At 49.1% G+C, this 20,857-nt stretch overlaps 1 protein-coding gene across 1 annotated transcript in view; it reads right to left on the bottom strand.

Annotated features, from left to right (window-relative positions):
• The window catches only part of ZZEF1 (zinc finger ZZ-type and EF-hand domain containing 1), a 1,733,356-nt gene that overhangs the window by 458,792 nt on the left and 1,253,707 nt on the right, over positions 1–20,857 (bottom strand). Inside the window, exon 43 of the mRNA XM_086954803.1 lies at positions 15,759–15,955. Coding sequence (XP_086810929.1) covers positions 15,759–15,955 — 197 coding nt within the window. The remainder of the gene's footprint in view (positions 1–15,758; positions 15,956–20,857) is intronic.

Genomic DNA, 20,857 nt, shown 5'->3' with positions numbered 1-20,857 from the left:
AGACAGAGTACCCACTCTGCCACTGGAATCATTCAGTAGGTTTGATGAAAAGACAAATTATGTGGCGTAACAAGGCACATTTTGTGATTGTATTTCTTTAATATTTTGTCATTTTTAGATCAGGCGTTTGCCAAAACCTTTTTACTTTACTAAAGTTATATGTATAATATACCGACTCAAAGATGCTTGAAGCCACTTCCCTTCATTCATTGGTCTGTTGTTTTGTCCGCTCACTACAGCATTAGCGAGTCAGCCTACTCAAGACACTGGATAACTTCACTCTGAGTGACTGCATTTTGCTCTTTTATAAAAAACACATCCACAGAGAAAGTAGTTCCCTTCAGTGTCAGTGATGAACAAGTTACTTACCTTATGTAACAATATATCTGTAAGAGACAGATTAGTTATAGATTCCTTACCTTGTGAATTACTTCCGGGCGTCAGACTGGATCCGGAGAATTTTTTGTCAGCAATACCCCTATGCGTCCAAACGTGGCATCGTGGTCGCCGGGATGACGTCGCGGTAGCTACTTAGATGCTGCCCTCGCGCGCTGACGTCAGTTCTGTACACGACTTTTCACACCAGAAGCGCAGAGCCATGCAAGACACTGACCACTGGTGCGCAAAACTAGGGCCCTGAAAGGAAATCCTTAACCGTAGAAGTCAGTTCGCAGAACGGGGAGGATGGCTGGGGCGGTAAGGAATCTATAACTAATCTATGTCTCTTACAGATATATCGTTACCGAAGGTAAGTAACTTGTTCATCTGAAAGAGGCAATTAGTTCTACATTCCTTACCTTGTGAATAGATACCCCAGCAATACCAACCCCGGAGGTGGCTCTGAGAACCAAGTTCTCACCAGAAAGTCCTGGAGAACAGAATGGCCAAAAAAGCGGTCTCTCCGGACTTGGCTGTCCAGGCAGTATTGCTTCGTGAACGTGTGCAGGGATGCCCATGTTGCTGCCTGACCGATGTCGTTGGGAGGAACACCCGACCCCAAAGCTTTGGTAGCTGCCATCGCCCTGGTGGAATGGGCACGTAGCCCCACAGGAGGCTCCTTCTTTGCCAAACAATAGCAAGCTTTAATACACAAAACAACACATTTAGAGATGGTTCATTTGTGTACGGCCCAACCTTTTTTAGCGCCCATGTAGCCAACAAAGAGTTGGTCATCTACCCAGAATTGTTTTATGTGATCCAAGTACAAGGAACGAGCACGTTTTGGATCCAGACGTTGGAGCCTCTCTTCCTCCTTAGAAGGATGCAGAGAAGGAAAGAAGGTGGGCAAAGTGATGGTCTGACCAATGTGGAAGAAGTAAACACTTTGGGAAGAAAGGATGGACGCGTGCGAAGGACAACCAAAGTAGGTTTTGTAGAAAGAACTTGGAGCTCACTCCCCCGCAGAGGTGATGGCAACCAGAAAAGCAGTCTTTAAGGTCAGAAGCCTAAGAAGACAGTTATGTAGCGGCTCAAAGGGAGCGCAGAAAATATCGGTTAGAACTAGGTTAAAGTCTCACTGGGGCATTATGAAGGGAACATGAGGAAAAAGATGAGTTATGTGTAGGAGAGTAGGGTCTACAATCCTATGATCACCCCAGATTTTTGCTTTTTGCTTCACTGGTTTACGACTTCTCTGGCTGTGGGCCTGCTAATTAGACCCACAGCCTTGCTGTTCTCTCACTAAATTGACACGTGTACCTTAGGTGCATTTACCAATTGGTACTGGGCCACCTTATCAGACCCTGTAACTCAGGGCATGGGTGTACCCAGGGCCTACCAGGGGCTGCAGCATGTATTATGCCACCCCTGGCTGGCCATCTAAATCTGACACACAGATTCCTATCAGTCACTCCTATGGCAGGCCTTGACAATCCTGAAGGCAGAGTGCTTGGAATTATGTGAGATGGTGCTCTGGCATGAGCTGAGCCCGTTTGCAGCTTGCAGAACCAAGTCCTAATAGCTGTTCCATGATAACGCTATACCATATACTCTTAAGTGCATTATAATCCTCGCGGTTATATGCCAACTCTGGTATCGCTTTATCAAAACATGTCGAGTAAGGTGTCATACGAATTGGAATACTAACCCCTCGCCAATTCTGGCGACGGGGTTAGCATTCCACCCTTCTAGAGGGACACGACATGTATGTAACTGTGAACCCCGGTTAAAGTTAACTCAGGCCTCAGCATCACAAAATGGATGCTGCCACCACAGACACAAGTCTGACATCCTGCTGCTGGGAGTCCTTCCAGCGAGGGAGGCTTGGACAAAGGGTTTCCTGTCAGGGGCGGTGCTAGCACTATCCCAGACAGGGTTTTGTGTATCCTGGGTAGGCAGGGCTTTAGCGGAAGGTGACTGCAAGTGGCACCCCGGTGCTCACTATGCATCTGCCGGCTAGAACCAGTTCCAGGGGCACACCAGCCCCTGAGCTGGGGAAAGTCCGGCATGGGAGAGGGGTGTAACCACCCCCCTTCCTGGTCCCACCCATGGGCAGGACCTAGTCGCGTGCCAGCCCCTATTCCTAGTATAAAGATAGGAACGGGCCCCCTTCCAAATTAGATCATCTTTGAATCCTGAAACTACTTTCTACGAAAGGAACTCAAGACTTCTTCCTAAGATTTCTCCCTTGTGACTAAGGAGTAGTCACCCTGCACCCGCAGGCACCATCTAAGAACACTGCGGTTTGCTGCACGTCCTTCCTCCGGAATCCGGCTGACCAGCGCGACGAGACCCGGCTTCCCTGGCACCTCTGACCTCTACCTACATCGTCAGCTCAGCTGAGATCCGTGGGTGTGACGAGACCTCGAGGGACCGGCCATCTTCAGAACTGCACGACTCTTATCCAGCACGACCGCCGAGGGATCCTCGAGTTAGTGCTTTGGGGTTTGAGAAGCCCTGACCCTGAGCAGCTCCAGCACCGAAGTCCAGTCCCCCCAGCATCCACCAGATCTGCGTGGGGCCCTTCTGCTCTTTGCTGCTCACCGCGTTGTCCGGCTACTTGCCTGCTGGCTTGTGGCCCCCTTGACGACGCTCCACGACGACAACACCGCTGGTCTGGTTGCTCCAGACTGGCTCTTGCTCCCCTCCAACAGAGGAGCACCCCGGACCCTCCTGGTCCACTCCAGACGCCATTTTAAGTCCACCGCGTGGGCTTGCATTTGCCAAGACTTGTTGCCCCAATCCTGGGTCCAGCGACGTCGACAGCAGATACCATCGTGGGACAGCTCGCACCTCCATCCTGGTCGCCGACAACGCCTCCTGGTCCGTGAGACTGCAGAGCCCAGCGTCGCCCACTCACCTGGTCGAGGTGACTCCGTCCGGTGCCATCCTGGTGCCCATCTAATCACTGGCTAGTGATTCAGAACTTGGTCCCCTCTGCTTACAGGTGTCTTCCATCTTCGATCCAGGCTTGGATCCATCCGAATCTCTTCACTGGTCGCCTGCCAGCAACTTCTTCTTTCAGGCTCCATAGACTGCAACGAGGATTCCCGACGTCTTTCCAGACCTATGCATCCGCAGCCCCTGGGCTAGGTAAGCTCAGCATTTCGGTGCTCCAGCATAGCTTTGCTATCCAAAGGTCCAGATCCTTTTTCGTTTCAGCTCTACCTAGTCGGATTCGTCCGATATCACTAACTTTACGAAATCTAGCATCCATAGACTTTGTCCCGCATCCCGCGTGAGAGTGCACACTCTGCACCCGATCTCCCTAGGCCTCCTGCTAGTAATCTGAAGGTTCAGTAGTCAAGTCCTAGCGATCCCAAAGCCTATTAGAGTAGTACTTACCTGCTAGTAATTTCGCATTCCACTTTTAGAGTATATGGTTTTTCGTGCCCCTCGGGCATTTGCGTAAATTGTGCGACTTGGTGTATTTTCATAAGAGCTTTGTATTGTGCTTAGCGCCCTTTCCTCATAAAGAGTCCAGGGCTGTTGTGTTCTAAATAAATATCCTTTTATTTTCATAACAACTTGTGTGGTGTCCTTTCACTTGGTGTTCAAGGGGTATATGTGATGGTATAATAGCTGGCTTAACACGCCCTCTAGAGTCTAGCCTAAAGACTGCTCTTGTCCATGCTACTAGGATAGCTGGTCTACGGTTGACTTACAACCAATCATCAATAAGGGTTGTTTGGACTGATACATAGTGATCACTAGAATAGTGAGCACTGCATATCAGGCCAACTTCTCAGATTATGCCCTTAAGGAAGCGATTTACAACAGGGGAATTGAAAAGCGAAGGCTGATCAGAATGCCCAAGAAAGGCTGAAATGGCCGAGAGGTAGCCCTTTAGAGTGCCCAGAGCAGAGCCCTGCTGGGCCAAAGACAGGAGGAACAAGAGAACCTCCGAAAGAGGGGCAGCAAGGGGATCCACTGCCTTTGCTGTACATCATGCCACAAATTTGTTCCATCTGCAGGCATATTCCGCCTTAGTGGAGGGACGCCTGGCTGCCAAGATAACATCACAGACTTCGGGAGGTAGGTCAAAGGCAGTTAAATGTCGCGGCTTAATCTCCACACAAGGAGGTGGAGACCGGGCCGGTTCGGGTGGAGGACCGTCCCCTGCTGCTGCGACAGAAGACCCTCCCGAAGAGGCAGTCAGATCGGGGGATTGATTGCCATGTGTAGCAGCTCGGGATACCAAACTCTTCATGCCCAATCCGTGGCAACCAGGATGTCTTAGGCCTGGTCGCGCTTGATCTTCTTCAGTACTCTGGGCGGAAGTGTTATAGGCAGAAAGGCATTCAGAAGACCGCAACTCCACTCGTGACAAAAAGCGTCCCCTAGCGAGTGCCACCTTGGAAGTTCCCCACGTTCAGAATTGCTGATATTGCACATTCTCTTTGGTGGTGAATAGATCTAACCAAGGCTCTCCCCACTGCTGAAAGAGACCTTGTGCCACCTCTAAGTGAAGACGCCATTTGTGATCCCTCATGCACCTGCGGCTGAGTTTGTCCACCCTGGTGTTCAGAGAACCTGCCAGATGTTGAAGCACCGGGGATATGCCCTGATGTTCCAGCCATGCCCAGAGACAGAGAGCATCTTGACATAGGGTCCACAATCCCACCCCGCCCTGTTTGTTGCAGTACCACATGGCAGTGGTATTGCCCGTGAATACCTGCACTACTCTTCCACGGACAGAGCGAAGGAATGCTTTTAGTGCAAGAAGAATCGCCCAAAGCTCCAGAAGGTTGATGTGGAGCCAGGACTTCGCCGGAGACCAGAGGCCTCTGATCTCTGCGTCCCCCATGTGGCGGCCCCATCCGAGAAGTGATGCCTCGGTCACCACTGTGACCTCTGGTTGGGGAAGGGAGAGGGATCTGCCGTCGACCCAATCCCAGTTCATTAGCCACCATTGCAATTGGCGTGCAGTGCCCTCTGAGATCAGGACGCAATCGGACAGGTTCCCCTGATGCTGTGGCCACTGGAACTTCAGGTCCCACTGGAGAGGCCGCATATGACATCTGGCATGATGCACCAGCAGGATGCAGGTGGCCATCAGGCCCAGTAAACGCAGGGTCACCCTGACCAAAACCCGGGATAGAGGCTGAAAGATCGGAATCATAGCCTGAATATCCCGGACTTGCTGCTCGGGAGGATAGACCCGAAACTGCGACGTGTCCAGAACCGCTTTGATGAAGAGGAGTTTCTGACAGGGAATCAGGTGTGACTTCATCACATTGCTAGAGAACTCCAGCAAATGCAGGAGGTCCGCCGTAGTCTGGAGGTGGGAAACAACAGCCTGGGGCAAGCCTGCCTTCAACAGCCAGTTGTCTAGATAGGGAAAGACTGGAAACCCTAATCTGCGCAGATACGCCTACCACGCCATCACCTTTGTGTACACCCGAGGGGCGCTGGTGAGGCCCAAGGGGAGCACAGTAAACTGAACGAGCTTGCAGCCTACCGTGAGCCACAAGGAGTACCGGTGGGCCGCCAGGACGGGGATGTGAAAATAGGCGTCCTGTAAGTCCAACGCTACCATCCAGTATGCAGGGTCGCGGGCAGAAAGGACCTGAGCTAGCGTCACCATTTTGAACTTCTCCTTCCAGAGGAAGCGATCAATGTCCCTGAGATCCAGCAGGCCTTTGCCCTTCTTGGGCACCAGAAAGTAGTGGGAATAGCAACCATGACCTACTTCTGGGACAGGAACTCGCTCAATGGTTTCCTTGGCCAAGCGAGCTGTAACTTCCTGTTGGAGAAGGTCCAGATGATCCACTGACATGCAATGGTACTGAAGTAGCATGGCTACTTACCTTATGTAACGTAACATATGCTTTTGTTATCTGTTCTTTTGTAATGTTTCTCATTATGTTTCATTTCTGTTCCTTTTGTGAAGCGCTCCGACACCTTCGGGTAAAGTCCGCGCTATATAAAAATGCATAAATAAATAAATAAAATAATAAATAAATAGTCTCAAAGGGGAGGGAGTGGCCCCTTTGGACTATTTGCAAAACCCACCTGTACGGAGTGATGATGTGCCAGTGAGGGAGGTGATGGCGAATCCTGCCCTCCACTAGCGATTGGTGGCCTTGAAAAGGTCGGACTAAGAGGGTTTGGAGGCTCCTGCAGAGGGCGTGGTGGTGGTGGACTGGCCCGTACGCTGGCCCCCACGGCGGTGGGTCCCACATCCCCGGCCGCGCAGGGGCGGAACAGCTTGCGCCAGCCTGTGGTTCTGGGTAGAACGTGGCGGGGCACCCCTTCCGTAGCCACAAAAGGGGCAAAAAGCAGACTGCGCAGGGTGGTTGGAGAGGCCCAGGGACTTGGCCGTAGCCCAAGAGTCCTTGAAGCGCTCTAGTGCATTGCCTGCTTTGTCGTCGAACAGGCAACAGTCATCAAAGGGCATGTCCATAAGGGTAGCTTGGACATCTCCGGAAAAGCCAGTCGACCTCAGCCAGGCATAGCGTGAAGGGCTACCGATGTTGAAATCGTCCTGCACGGGAGAGCATGGCCTGGACCTCCTCCGGGCACTGGGACAGCACCTGCGCTACCGTATCCCACACAGAGTGGGTGTAACGGCCGACAGATATTCAGTGTTTACCAACCGCTGGAGGAAGAAAACATTTTCTTCCTATGGAGGGCTAGCTTTTTGAATTCCATATCAGGTGGGCATTTGGACGTGGAGGCTTGGACCACCAAGCTCCCAGGGGTCGGGTGTTGGGAAAGGAAAGTGCGGTCGCCCGGGGCTGGGCGGTGACGTGAGGTAATCATCCTATCCACAGTACCCCCTGTGTTGGGCCTGGACCAGGCGCCCAAAAGGATATGGGTTAGAGCTTCATTAAATAGCAGCAGGGGCTCCAAAGAGCTCGCTGCCGGGTGTAGCACCTCCGTCAGAAGGTTAGTCCTGACGGCCAACGTAGGTAGATTGAGGTTGAGAGCCTTGAACATCCTACGCAACACCACTGTGTAAGGTGCTCCCTTCCTCCATTGCCACGGTACGAGGAGACAACATGCCATGGTCTGGGGAGGTATCCAGACCACTGGCTTCACCCAGCTCCTCTCTCCAGTCCGTTTCGTAACCTAACTGGTCAGTCAAAGGGTCTTCAGACCCCTACCAGTCCCCCTCACCCTCCTCTGGTGCCAGTGGAGGTGTTATGAGGTCGACTGGCGCCAATCTGGATCCAAGGGGACCCTGCAGCGCCAAAACCGCCGGCATCGAAGGCCCAGGGCCTCCAGCCGCGCTGGCCGGGACCTCGACCTCCCGCACTGGCTGGGACCTCGACCTCCAGCGCTGGCTGGGACCTCGACCTCCCATGCTGGCCGGGACCTTGAATGGCGCGGAGCCGGCCGCCAGGCCTGGAAAAGCTTTCGGAACCTCTCCCGGTAAGACTTCAGATTCATGGTCCGGCAGTCCGAACACGACTTGGGAATCATGGTCGTATTCCAGGCAAAACAGGCACACACAGTGCAGATCCGTCACAGACATCAACAGTCGGCAGGAGTCACAAGCCTTGAAACAGGGCATACCTACGTGCAATAGGAGTTGAGGACTCAAAACGGTGTCAACAAAAGTCGATCAAAAAATTCAGTCCAAAACTGATTGGAGGTACGTCTCTCTCCGGATCTGCGCTGGCATCTAAGTAGCTGCTGTGACGTCATACCGGCACCACGACGCCAACGACATACACGGAGCCAACCAACGCCTCCTTTCGACACGCAGGGTACGGCTGACAAAGAATTCCCTGGATCAAGTCAGACCCCTGGGTGTAATTTACAAGGTAAGGAATCTATAACTAATTGTCTCGTTCAGATTTTATTTTTAGTATATAATTACATTAGCGCTACTTTTTTGTTTATAGGCTGATGTTATAGGATGCTTTCAACCAGTTGTGACCACAGAGCACATTCCAAATTTATCAGTTTCTGTATCCTGTCAATGCGTCCATTTGAAACTGTTCTGTATTAAGGTATTCTCATTTTACTAAGCATGCAGTGCACACACCAAAAGCTTCAATACTATACTATGCAAATTCAAAAATGGCCAATTCTTCAGAACATGTGTACTGTGGACTGTTTCAACAATGGTTCTATATTAAACATTGCCCAGGGAGGAAACTGGCCTTTAATGTGTTGAATTTGCAGCACTTGTAACTATTCTTTCGTTCCTTCTTTCCTGCCTTTTTTCTAGCTTCCTTTCTCCTTCCTTCCTTTCTTTCTTTATTTCCTATCGAATTTCGTCCTTCTATTGCTTCCTTCCTTTCTTTCCCTTTTTCTCAAAAGCAAGAGGCTGGCACAACAATTGTTTTTTTTAGGTCTGTGTTAGCCAAGAACTTTTGATTTCACAAAAATTATGTGTGTAACATAGGTACTTATAGGGGGTTTCAGCCCCACGTCATCCATTTGTCTTTGGTTATGAGATACACACTTGTATTCCACCCACTCGAGCATGCATCATTGGGCAAAGCACCAGGGAGTACTATAATAATGAGTGATTTCTTGAAACCCAAGAAAAGTTTTCGCCTTTAGCCAAATATTTTTTATTTGTTTTACGTTGATGAAGGAACATCAGCTCCCTAAACAATGGGGTTTTGCAAAAACCATGACAAAATAAAATTGCCAAAAGGCTGGAATCAATGACCTATTGGTTTAGCCAATGTTTGTTACATATGGTAACATGTCTGGGCCAAGATTTCCCCTCATTAGTACGAGTTTAACAACCAAATGAGCAAATTACTTACCTTCAGTAACGCCTTATCTGGTAGAGACTCTATCTAGCTGCAGATTCCTTACATTAGAATATCCTGAGGCGCCGGTTTTGGTCCGAAAGAATTTTGAGCAGTACCCCCACGTACCTGTAGGTGACGTTGTTTCCGCATCGGCAGCGCCGTCCGCACTGAATGTGACATGCGAGTCACCTGTATAGACACCTGCTCAGCGCGCTGAAGTCAGTTACTTTTGTGAATTTCCACGCCAGAAGCATGGAGCCACGATGAGAACTGAAAAAGACTAATGACCTGATTCTCTGTCACGATATCCCCACTGCCGAAATATAAACTCAAAGGTGACAGATATCCCGTCCGCCAAAATGTAAATTCCATAGGATATAATTTCGATTTATATTTCGGCAGACAGGATATCTGACACCATTGTGATGGAGTGACTTGCCAGTCAATAACTAAATAGGTCCCTTGGGCCATAAAAATGGTGTGCATTACAACTTCACCAGTTCACAGAGCGGTCGGATGGGAGGGTAGGTAGGAATCAGAAGCTAGAGTCTCTACCACATAAAGCGTTACCAAAGGTTAATAACTGGTTCATCTGATAGAGACTTCTAGCCACAGACTGTTTACCTTAGAATAGATAACCAAGCAATTCCTACCCAGAGGAGGGTCTGCAAACCGGTTTAGATCAGAAAGTCCTGCAGGACTGGACAGGTGAAGTGCCTGGCACAACGGACCTGACTGTTCAGGTAACAATGTTTTGGGAACATGTGCAGTGATGCAGACGTTGCCGTCTGACAGGTGTCCAGGAGAGGAACGTGGCATGTTAATGCAGTGGTCTCAGCCTTGGCTCTGGTTGCGTGAGCCTGCAAGCCCTCAGAGGGCTGTTTCTTGGCTAGTGCGAATCAGATCTTAATGCACAGGACGATTCATCTCGAGATGGTCCCCTTCAGCATAGTCTTTCCTTTTTTGTCTCCAACATAGCCCACAAAGAGTTGATCATCCGCCCAGAACTCTTTTGTGTGATCAAGATAGAACAATGCTCTTTTTGGATCTAGAGGGTGGAGTCTCTCCTCCTCTTTAGAGGGACGAGGTGGAGCAAAGAAGGTTGGCAGGGTAATGCTCTGGCCTACATGGAAGGGACTAACAACCCTCTGAAGAAAGGAGGCACGAGTCCAGAGGACCGGTTTTCTAAGTAAAAGGAGGTGTAGGGAGGATGCTCAGAGAGGCGCCTGTAACTCACTGACCATCCTGGCCAATGTAATGGCCACTAAAAAGGCAGGTTTAATGGTCAGCAGCCACAAAAGGTAATTATGCAAAGGTTCAAATGGCGCACACATCAGGAAAGTGAGAGCAAGTTTGAGGTCCCAATGAGGCATAATAAATGTCTTGGGTGGAAACATGTACTGCAGAACTTTAAGAAACTTGGCTCCAACGGAGTATTTTAAAAAGAGAAAGTTGGTATAGTAACCGTAGGAATGCACAGATTGCAGAAAGATACCTGGAAAAAAGACGCAACACTGTGTAGCAGAAGAGTAGAGTTTTTGCGTCTTACACCACCATCAGGTTCCAGTCAGCTATAGTCAGCGGTAGAACCTTCGTCCACCAACGGAAGGAAGGGGGGAGGGGGGGAGGTAGATTACAACACAACCCTTTGACAGTGCCAACAGCAGAGTACTACTTAACCAAAAATAAAGCAAACAGAAGAACCTTGGATAAAGGCGCAGAAAGGGCTTCAATGTTGTGGAAGGACACCATGAAACAAACTTCTTCAACAGCAGGGATATACTGACTTGGTGGAGAGACACCTGACGGCCAGAATAACATCGGACTTTGTGCAGAAGATCGAAAGCTGTTGTCTGATGCCTCTCAATTTCCATGCATGGAGTTGGAGAGAGTGCAGCTTCGGGTGTAGAACTTTGCCCTGTTGCTGAGCCAGGAGATCCTCCCAAAGAGGCAGGCTGAATGGAGGACTGATGGTCATGCTCAACAGCTCGAGATACCAGACTCTCCGTGCCCAATCAAGACTCACAAGAATGGCTTGGGCACAGTCGTCCCTGATCTTCTTGAGAACTCTGAACGGGAGTGGTATTGATGGAAAGGCGTACAGGAGGCTGGAGCTACACTTGAGAGGAAAAGATTCTCTGAGCGAGAGCCGCCTAGGAAACTTTGTCACACACAACTGCTGACATTGTGCATTCTCTGCGGTGGTAAACAGATCTAACCAACACTCTCCCCACTGCTAAAAGACACTTTATGGTCCACTTCGCGATCCGCGAGGCATCTTTGGATGAGTTTGCCCACTCTGGCTTTCAGAGAAACCGCCTGGTGTCGAACCACCAGGGAAATGCCCATTCAAGTCAAGAGGTTCAGGGCCTCTTGACACAGGGTCCACAAACCTACACCGGCCAGTTTATTACAGTACTACATGCCAGTGGTGTCGTTCATGAACACCTGCACCAACCATCCCTGGATCGAAGGAAGAAAGGTTTTAATGCCAAGCGAATCGCTTGACGCTCCAACAGGTTGATATGGAGCTCAGACTCTGACGGGGACCAGAGTCCTCAGATCTCCGCCTCTCCCAGGTGGTCGCCCCATCCCACGAGTGACACATCTGTCAATACCATTATAGCTGGTTTGGAAAGGGAGAGGGGTCTGCCACTGACTCAAACGTAGTTCATCAGCTACCACTGCAGGTCTTTGCAGTTCCCTCTGAAATCTGGACCATGTCAGAGAGATTCCCCTAATGCTGCGCCCACTGGAACTTCAGGTACCACAGCTGAGCCCGCATATGACAATGGGCATATGTCACTAGGAGAATGCCATGAGGCCGAGCAGCCTCAGAGGCTGTCTCACCAAAATTCAGGATAGAGGCTGAAACATCTGTATCATAGGCTGAATATCCTGGAGTCGCCATTCAGGAGAATAGTCTGAAACTGCACTGTGTCAAGAAAACATCTGATGAAAGGGAGTGTCTGAGATGGAAGGAGGGACTTCAGCATGTTGATAGTGAACCCCAGCGTATTCAGGTGGTCTGCCATGGTCTAGAGGTTGGACATGCGCGATGGGGCAAAACTGAGCTCCGCAATTGTGCTGAAATGCCCACCATCACCTTGGTGAATACCGCAGGGTGATGGTGAGGCCAAAGGGGAGCAAAGCGAAATGAAAGTGCTTGTGACCCACCATGAACCGTAGGTAATGCCTGAGGGCAGGCAGGACACGAATATGGAAATATGTGTACTGCAAGTCCAACTCTACCAACCAGATTCCCAGGTCCAGGGCAGAGGGGACCTGAACAAGAGTGAGCATTTTGAACTTCTCCTTCTTGAGGAAGAAGTTGAGAGAGCGCAAGTCTATGCCCCTGTCCTAATGTGGCACCATAAAGTAGCGGGAATAATGACCACAACCCACTTCTGGTGTCAGAACTCGCTTAATGACTCCTTTGGCCAAAAGAGCCATCCCTTTGTGGCAGACAAGAGATAGGTGGTCCTGCATCTGTCATAAGTAGGTGGCATGGAGAGAAGCGTTGTCTCGAACGGGTGGGAGTAGCCCCTTTGGGCCACCTGTAAAACCCACCTATCCGATTTTATAAACTGCCAGTGGGGCAGGTGATACCAAATCCGGCCACCTACTGAGTGCCCATGATGGTAAATGGACAGGCTAGTAGGGTTTGGAGGCTGCAGCTGTTGGGATGGTGTGGGATTGATCTGACCGCTGGCTACTGACCCACAGGGCCGGTAGTAACCATGTCCATGACCAGGCAGAGACAGGAAAGCTTGTGCGCTATGGTGGCAGGGCGGGCAAGGTTGCATGCCCTTTCCGTGGCTATGAAAGGAGCAAAAGGCAGATTGAGTGAGACAAGGGGTCTATAAAGACCAAAGACCCGACCGCAGCCCTTCTAACCTTAAAGCACTCCTGTGCTGAATTCGTCTAGTCACTGAATAGACGGGAGACATCAAATGGCATGTCCAGGAGTGAGGACTGAACATCCCCAGAAAAGCCAGTAATCCTCATCCAGGAATGGAGTCGCAGGGCCACTGTCAACGAAACCGCTCTGCCTAGTGATTCAGTGGTGTCTAGTCCACATCTAATGATGAACTTAGCTGCATACCTCACGTTGGCAACAGCCTGGAAGAGAATAGTACAAGTAACCGTATCCCACAGAGCGTGGGAATAGCAGTCCAAAAGGCATGCAGTGTTTACTGACTGCAAAGCCAGGCTAGTGGTAGAACACTGTTTCGTGCCTAAATTGTTCATTTTCCTGGATTTCCAATCTGGCAGGGGAAGTTGGGAATGCACCAGGATTTACATGTAAAGTGGAGGCCTGGACTATCAAGCTCTCCGGGGTAGGATGTTCTTTTTGTGGAACCAAATGGGTCGACGACCTCCGACTCCACGGCTTCCGGGACCTTCCTCTCGACGGGGACCTTGAGCGTCGCAGCATCGAGCAGCCAGAAGCTTAAGGAATTGCTCCCTCAAATGCTTTGGGTGCATGGCGCGGTAGTTGGGACAGGCCTTCGAGTTATGGTCTTGTTTGAGGCACCATAGGCAAACAAGGTGCAAGTCAGTCACCGACACATGTTGGTGATAGGAATCAAAGGGCCTGAAGCTGGCCTTTTTTTTTTTTTTTGAAAACCTTTATTGTGAAGAAAAAGGCATACAAATACGGGCCTACAACCAAGCAGGCCGGCCACGACACATTATGGAAGTCACATAAAAGAAGAAGGAGGTGTCCCGGTAGCGCCCAGCATTATGCAAGCAAGTAGTTCGGTCTGAGGAAAGCTGAGCACGACCGCCGAAAACAGGATCAAAGAAGGTTAATTTTTTATAGTAGGGAGTATAGCAGAGCAATTGCAGTTGTTAATCATCTGAGTTCCCCTAGCAGGCTACGAACTAGGCATCAGGATATAAAGGCATCAATAAAGAGGGTGTACAGCAACAGTTCACATCAATTAGGATATAGACGCCATAATACAAATCAGTGCCCCCCGTGGCCCGTCGCTTGCCCACTAACCACCTAATTATCATACTGATGCATAACGGAGGAACCAGAACAGCAACAGTGGTTACAATCATCCTCTATACTAACCTAAATAATAAGGAAAAAAGGGGGGAGAAAAAAAGGGGGGGGGAAATATTATAAGAAGAAAAGAAAGAACGCCGCGCCGCTGTACGTGCCCCACAGCGAGAAAGGCACGCAATGTGACTGGGGATCCCGCTATCGGGGATAGGGCGTGCAAGTCATGATGTGTATGCAATCAATACCGTAGGAAGAAGAACAACTCGCCCCCCGTCCCACCTGCAAGCATACCATGGGAGATACGCACAGACACGGCACCCCGATAAAGGGATGCAAAAGAGCCATAGAACTAAGTGGAAAAGAACAGATAAGAGACCCCAACCCACCCACCCCAACCTGCACCCCTGCAGAAGGCTACGGCCTACCCCCCCAGCAGCGTGCCTGTCGCCCTAATTAGGAACCCGAAATATAGAAAAAGTCAGAGAGAAGGAAAGGAACAAAAGAGGCAAAAAGGGGGAAAGGGACCAGTGGGGGGAGGAGACCATCAATGGAGTCGTTCGGCCCCTGCCTCCCGCCTTCCCACACATTTATGCAACATTTAAACAAGATCGACAAAGCTGGCCTTCTTTGATTACATTTCTGCTACCCAAGAAGGTAATACCTAAAAAAAAAACCTCAACAAAAAGTCGAAAAAGCTTAGTCAAAAAGTGGCTAAGGGTTAGCTGTTCCTGGATCTGCCCTGACTGGCAAAGAGTGAAAAGAATTGACGTCAGTGTGCATATGTGGTGCCTAAATAGGCACCGCAAACGTCACTTCTGGTGCGGAGAAAGCTAACAACCCCACGCGGAGACAAATGATGCCACCTACTGATGCGCAGGGATACTGCTCATGAAAGATTTACGGATCCAGTCTGACGCCTGGGAATAATTCTAAGGTAAGGAATCTGCGATTAGAAGTCTCTACCAGATACATGTTATCAAAGCTAGAATAATGCTTCTGCAATGTGTATCTGAAATATGGGGTAGGTTTTCAAAAGCTATGAATATTAAGGTTGTCCTATGTGTGGGGGGTATTGGCAAACTGTTCCAGTGAGTCACAAAATACAAAGATACGATACATCACATCGCTCTGTGGAACATATCCTACAATTATCTGTTGCAATCTGTTTGCCGGAGCTAGGTAAATATAGTTCTGTAGTCATAAATATTCTAAATAAAATGTTACCATGAATATTAAACTTTGTACCCATGACTAAAAACGAGAGAACACATTTGCTTCAGATATTAAACACACTCTTCTCAATAACAATTTAATTTAAAAAATGAAACATTTGTTTCTGCAATGCCCATTACAACATTTCCCTGTCTCTTCTGCAACTGAATTTTTATTTACAAAGAGTGGCCACTTTTGGAGCCTGTACAATCACTGAACGTCAATCTTCTCAAAGTAGTTTATGTTTTTAACATGCATACAAGGAAATAGGGAACAGGAAATAAATTCAATAAACATCACTGATTTTATTAGAATTTAGGCTAATTGACCTGAATAAATAAAGTACGCAAAATAATATCTTAAACTTATTTTACCTTCACAGTCTTATAAAGCCCTTTTAGAGCAAGAGACAAGACCCATGTCGCCTCTACTGCTTCAGAATAGGAGCTTTCCATGTTGGTCTGCAAAAGGTGACTTGTTATAAATGCCAAGTGCTGGAGATGGTGTCTGAACTGGGCTTGAAGGTCAGAACTTTCCTCATCACAATGATGGATTAGTTGATAGTCTTTCACTGCAAAACAGTCAAACAAATTAACTTTTGGAATAAAATGCATGCCAATTCCTTCAGTTTGTTATTCTCAAAGTGACATGTTGTACAGTGAATTGCAGGATGTAATGTACATGACTTTCAAATACCATTTTTAACTTTATAGACATTAACTTTAAAGAAATGGACGAATCATAGCTGGACTCATTGTCGCAGGGCTCTGGCATGTCCCCAGTTGCTAGCAGATTTCGGCAGTTCTAACCAAGAGAGGGTCTGGACTCCTGAACGAGGCTCACCTGGAGTCGGACTCTGGACCTGCAAGCTGCAGGTTAGTCCCTGCAATCAAAGATGGGCAGAACTTTTTACTTGATGTGCTGCATGAGAGAGGTCAAGATGGCACTGAAGGAAGCCACAATTCTTTGGGCAGGGGCAGGGTAGCGCCATAACCCTGTCCTCATTTAAGAGTGTTCCCCCATAAGGGAACAGCAGTTATCCAGAGGGTGAGGAGTGGAGTCTTCTTGAAAGAATACCCAGACCCCCCTGCATTTAACCAGACTGCACGGGCAGATCTTGGTCTGCTGCAATGGTGTGGCTGAGTAAAACATGTGGAGGAGATCCAGAAATTTAGAGGGCTGATATGGAGTCGGGTATAGTTGAACTGAAGTTCTGCGTATGGATACATTTCCTATGCCCAGCTTGATCTTTAGGAGCGATGTACGCACCAGAGTGAGTGAGGTCTATGGGAATTATTAAGGAGCATAGTGAAAACTCCTCAAAGTCATTCATGCCATCTAAAGAGAAACGAGGTAAGTGACAAGAAATACTTTTTGAGCGCTGTGTAATCGCACGTAGGTAACAAGAGAGAATTTAAAAGATATTGATATGCCCTGTCTCCCCTTATGTAACAGAGTTACTAACACACTATCTAAACACCTTCTGGAGGGCATAGATCATAAGGTTTCCATCGTAGAAAGATCCCTGGACAAGATAAAAGGAGGACTAGAACAACCTGAGAGAAAGGTCTCTTGTTTTGACAAACAAGCGGATGAGTTAGAGACGAGACAGTCTACACTTGATCGCCAGCTGAAGCTTCAAAACTGTTTAAGTTTAAGTTTAAAATATTTGTTAAGCGCAACGTACACCTGGGCGGTTTCTTGGCGCTAAAGTAGCAGGCAGCCAACTGGGCAAGAGCAGTTGCTAAGGCGTCGACTGGAAAGGCAAGCAGGGCTTACAGTAGAAAGGCCTGAGAAAATAAAAAGGTCTTCAGGGCTTTGCGCAAACTAGAATACTGGGTAAGGGACCTAAGATGAAAAGGGAGAGAGTTCCAAAACATGGGGGCAAGAGTGGAAAATTTCGAGCCGCCCTGTTTTTTTTTCCGGTAGCGAGGGACTGATAAAAGAAGGTGTGCCGAGGAGCGGAGGTCTCTGCCAGGGACATAGGCCTTAATGGCAGAGGATATAAAGAGGGGGGCCAGGCCAGTCCTGGCCTGAAACGCCATGCAGCCTAATTTGAACAGGGCGCGTTCCCGCACAGGGAGCCAGTGGAGGGTTTTCAAGAGGGGGGAGGTATGGTGGAATTTGGGAAGACCGAAGGTAAGGCGAGCAGCCTGGTTCTGCACTAGTTGCAGTTTACCCAGGCTGTACTGAGGGATGCCATTGAACAAAATGTTCCCGTAGTCCAAGCGAGACAGGACCAGTGCGGACATAATTAGTTTCAGTGCAGAGAAAGAAAAAAAACGTGAAATAGAGCGGATAGTGCGGAGAGTAAGAAAGCAAGAAGAAACCACCGAACCAATCTGGGAGTGCATAGTGAGTTTATCGTTTAGCCTGATGCCAAGGGTCTTAACAGAGGGAACAGGGGTAGGAGGAGAACCAAAGGAGGGGGGCCAAAAGAGAGAATTCCAGGGACTGGAGCAACCACCCGTCACCACAAGTTCCGTTTTATCGGGATTGAGTTTAAGGTGGTTGAAATTCATCCAGTCCCTGATGAAAGATAGGATAGATTGGAAGTTAGAGATAGAGTCAGGGGTAGAAGACAGATTGAAGATGAGCTGGAGGTCGTCGGCATAATTATATACCGTGACCTCCAGCTGCTGTAAGGCAAAGATAAGAGGAGCGATGTAAAGATTAAATAGTAAAGGAGAGAGAGAAGAGCCCTGAGGAACACCGCACTGGACCTGACAGGGGGTAGCAGAGAACTCCCCAAGGTGAACCGCCTGGGTCCGGTCCCTCAAAAAGGATGAGAGCCAGATGAGGGCTGAGCCTCCTATGCCCGCCGCCTTGACACGGGAAAGCAAGATGGAGTGATCCACCGTGTCAAAAGCGGCGGACAAGTCAAGGAGGACCAGCGCCTGAGAACTGCCCATGTCCAAGCCCTCTCTGAGGGTGTCTGATACTGACACCACCACTGACTCTGTCGAGTGCTTGGGCCGAAACCCAGCCTGGCACGGAGCCAGCCTTCCATTCTCCTCGGCAAAGGAGCTGAGCGCAGATGTAACATGTCGCTCAAGCACCTTCGCCAGAAACGGGAGAAGGGAGATGGGGCGATAGTTGGCCATCACAGAGGGGTCGGCTCCTGGCTTTTTCAAAATAGGGACGATGGAAGCGGCTTTTAGCGATGAAGTGACAACCCCTCGAGCCAGTGAGTCATTAAGGAAACCCAGAGGAGGCAGAGGGCAGACAGTATAAATCTGCCGTAAGATGTGTGCCGGGCATATATCAGCAGGGGAACCAGATTTAATTTTGGGGAGAAGGGACAGAAAAAGTTCTTCAGGGAGGGGGGGAAAGGAATTGAAATAGGCTGGGGCGGGGGGAGGCAGGGGGTCGACAAAAGAAGAGGACGGGGGGGGATGTTGGATTTGATTGTCGAAATTTTTTCGACAAAGTAGAGATTCAGCGAATCACAGAGTTTCTGTGAGGGAGGGGGTTTAAGTGAGGTCCGATCGGAGAAAGCCAGATCGTGAGTAATGGCAAAGATCTCCTTAGGTTGGTTCTCGGCCGCCAGAATTTTGGCCGAGAAGTAAGTTTTCTTGGCCTCAGTGATGTTTTGCTTATAGGTCCCAAGAAGGTGGACGTAGCGAGTCCTGGAGTCGGGAGAGTAGTCCAGTCTCCATTTACGTTCTGCCCTGCGAACCGTGAGCTTCAGTTCTTTCAGCTCGTTGTTGAACCACCGATTGGCGTCTTTAGGGCGTCTGATCGAGGTACGTCGGAGAGGAGCCAAGCAGTCGCTTCCTTCCTTGAGCCATGAGTCAATGGCTTCGGCTTGGGCTGCAGAATCCAGTCCCGATATAGGGGGAGAGGAGGCCAGGAGCGAGGCAGAGAGGTCAGCCAGATTGACCTTGCCCCAGTTACGGGCCCAGGAGTTTTTGGTGTGGATAGGGGTATTAGTCAGACAGCGGCTGAGGGAAAACGAAATTAAAAAGTGATCAGACCATGTGCAGGGGACAACAGACAGTGCGGACAGGGAGCAGTTTAGAGACCAGACCTGATCTAAAGTGTGGCCATGAGTGTGGGTAGGGGTGTGAACAAAGGAGGTGAAATTAAGAGAGAGAAGGGTTTCTGAAAAGTCCTTTGATGAGGCACATTCCTTGGGGTCCGAGGGCCAATAGTTAAAGTCCCCGAGGACTAAAGCCGAGGCATAGTTGACTGCCAGGGTGCCAAGTAGATCTTGGAAGGCCGGGAGGAAAGAAGGAGTTGGTTGGGGAGGACGGTAGACAAGCACAATGGCTAAGTGAGGGGAAAGGGAGGTAGAGCGAGCCACCAAATAGTCAATTCCTACCAGGGAAGGTGAGGGGAGGACTTGGAACTGGAGATCAGAACGAGCAATGAGAGCAACACCTCCACCCGTTTTCCCGGCCGGACGGTCGGCACGGATAGCGTAGTAAGACGAGGGGAGGGCAGCCAATAGAGATGGAAGGGAGGCTTCCGAAAACCACGTTTCTGTCAGCAACAGGAGATCGGGTTTATCAGTGTCTAAAAGGATAAAAAGTTCCTGGTGGTGTTTAATGGCGGACCTAGTATTAAGTAAGGTGATAGATAGAGGGGGAGAATAGGAATCAGAAATGGTAGATGAGACGAAGGCCGGCGGCGACGTGAGCGGAGGAGGGCAGCCAGAATAGTGACCAGAATAGTGGGCAACTGTGTGTTGCCCACTATTGTGCACTTGGCGGAACATGTTCAACTTTGGAAAAAAAAATTAAGGCTGTCAGACCGAGATTCTTATTGCTATCGCCCTAAAGAAAGTAATAGGAAGTAGTTGCTTGGGCTCTTAATGGCTGAGGTAATGGGGCTTGAGAATTCAATTGTACTGGACATGCAGACAACTACCAGGTGGCTGCCAGGTTGCCATCAAGAGGGTCTGGAACCCATGGAGCTAGTGCAATCTTGGAAAAAGACAGTCCAGGCCTGAAGGACCAGTAACATTATATTACTGATCAAGTCGAGATAGTATAGAAAAAGTGCAAAGCTCTACTTTATATCTAAGGCAACTAACATTAGAATTTTTTTCACATTTCTATAGTCTGTCTGGACTGTAATATATTTGGTGGAAGTATTTTAGTTGAATAAACCGAAATCACATAGATACTGCAAGTACTTGGGGAACCGTTTTGACTACTTTCTAGTCAGGGTCCTCTAGTGATCCATGGCCTGGGCCCATCTTGGTTGCAATTGTTTCAGTGGGTTGGAAGTGTGCTTAACTAGAGACTTAAATATATGTGAAATCCTCTTCTTCCCCAACTGGGACATAGTAACCTTCGACTCATTGGGAATACATTGAGGCAACTTGTCCAGATCACTTTTATATACTTTGAGTGCTTGGCAAAGTTATAAGTAATGTCAGAATTGTGACTTATGTGATGAGAAGTCAGACGCATATTAAGCTAAGGAGGTGATATGACTCCCGTTCCAGACCGCTGCCAGTTTAGGG

This window comes from Lissotriton vulgaris, chromosome 2_1 (assembly GCF_964263255.1).
Source record: "Lissotriton vulgaris chromosome 2_1, aLisVul1.2, whole genome shotgun sequence".
NCBI classification, from domain to species: Eukaryota; Metazoa; Chordata; class Amphibia; order Caudata; family Salamandridae; genus Lissotriton; species Lissotriton vulgaris.
Note: the sequence above shows the minus strand (reverse complement) of the source record. Positions and strands in the feature narration are given on the sequence as shown.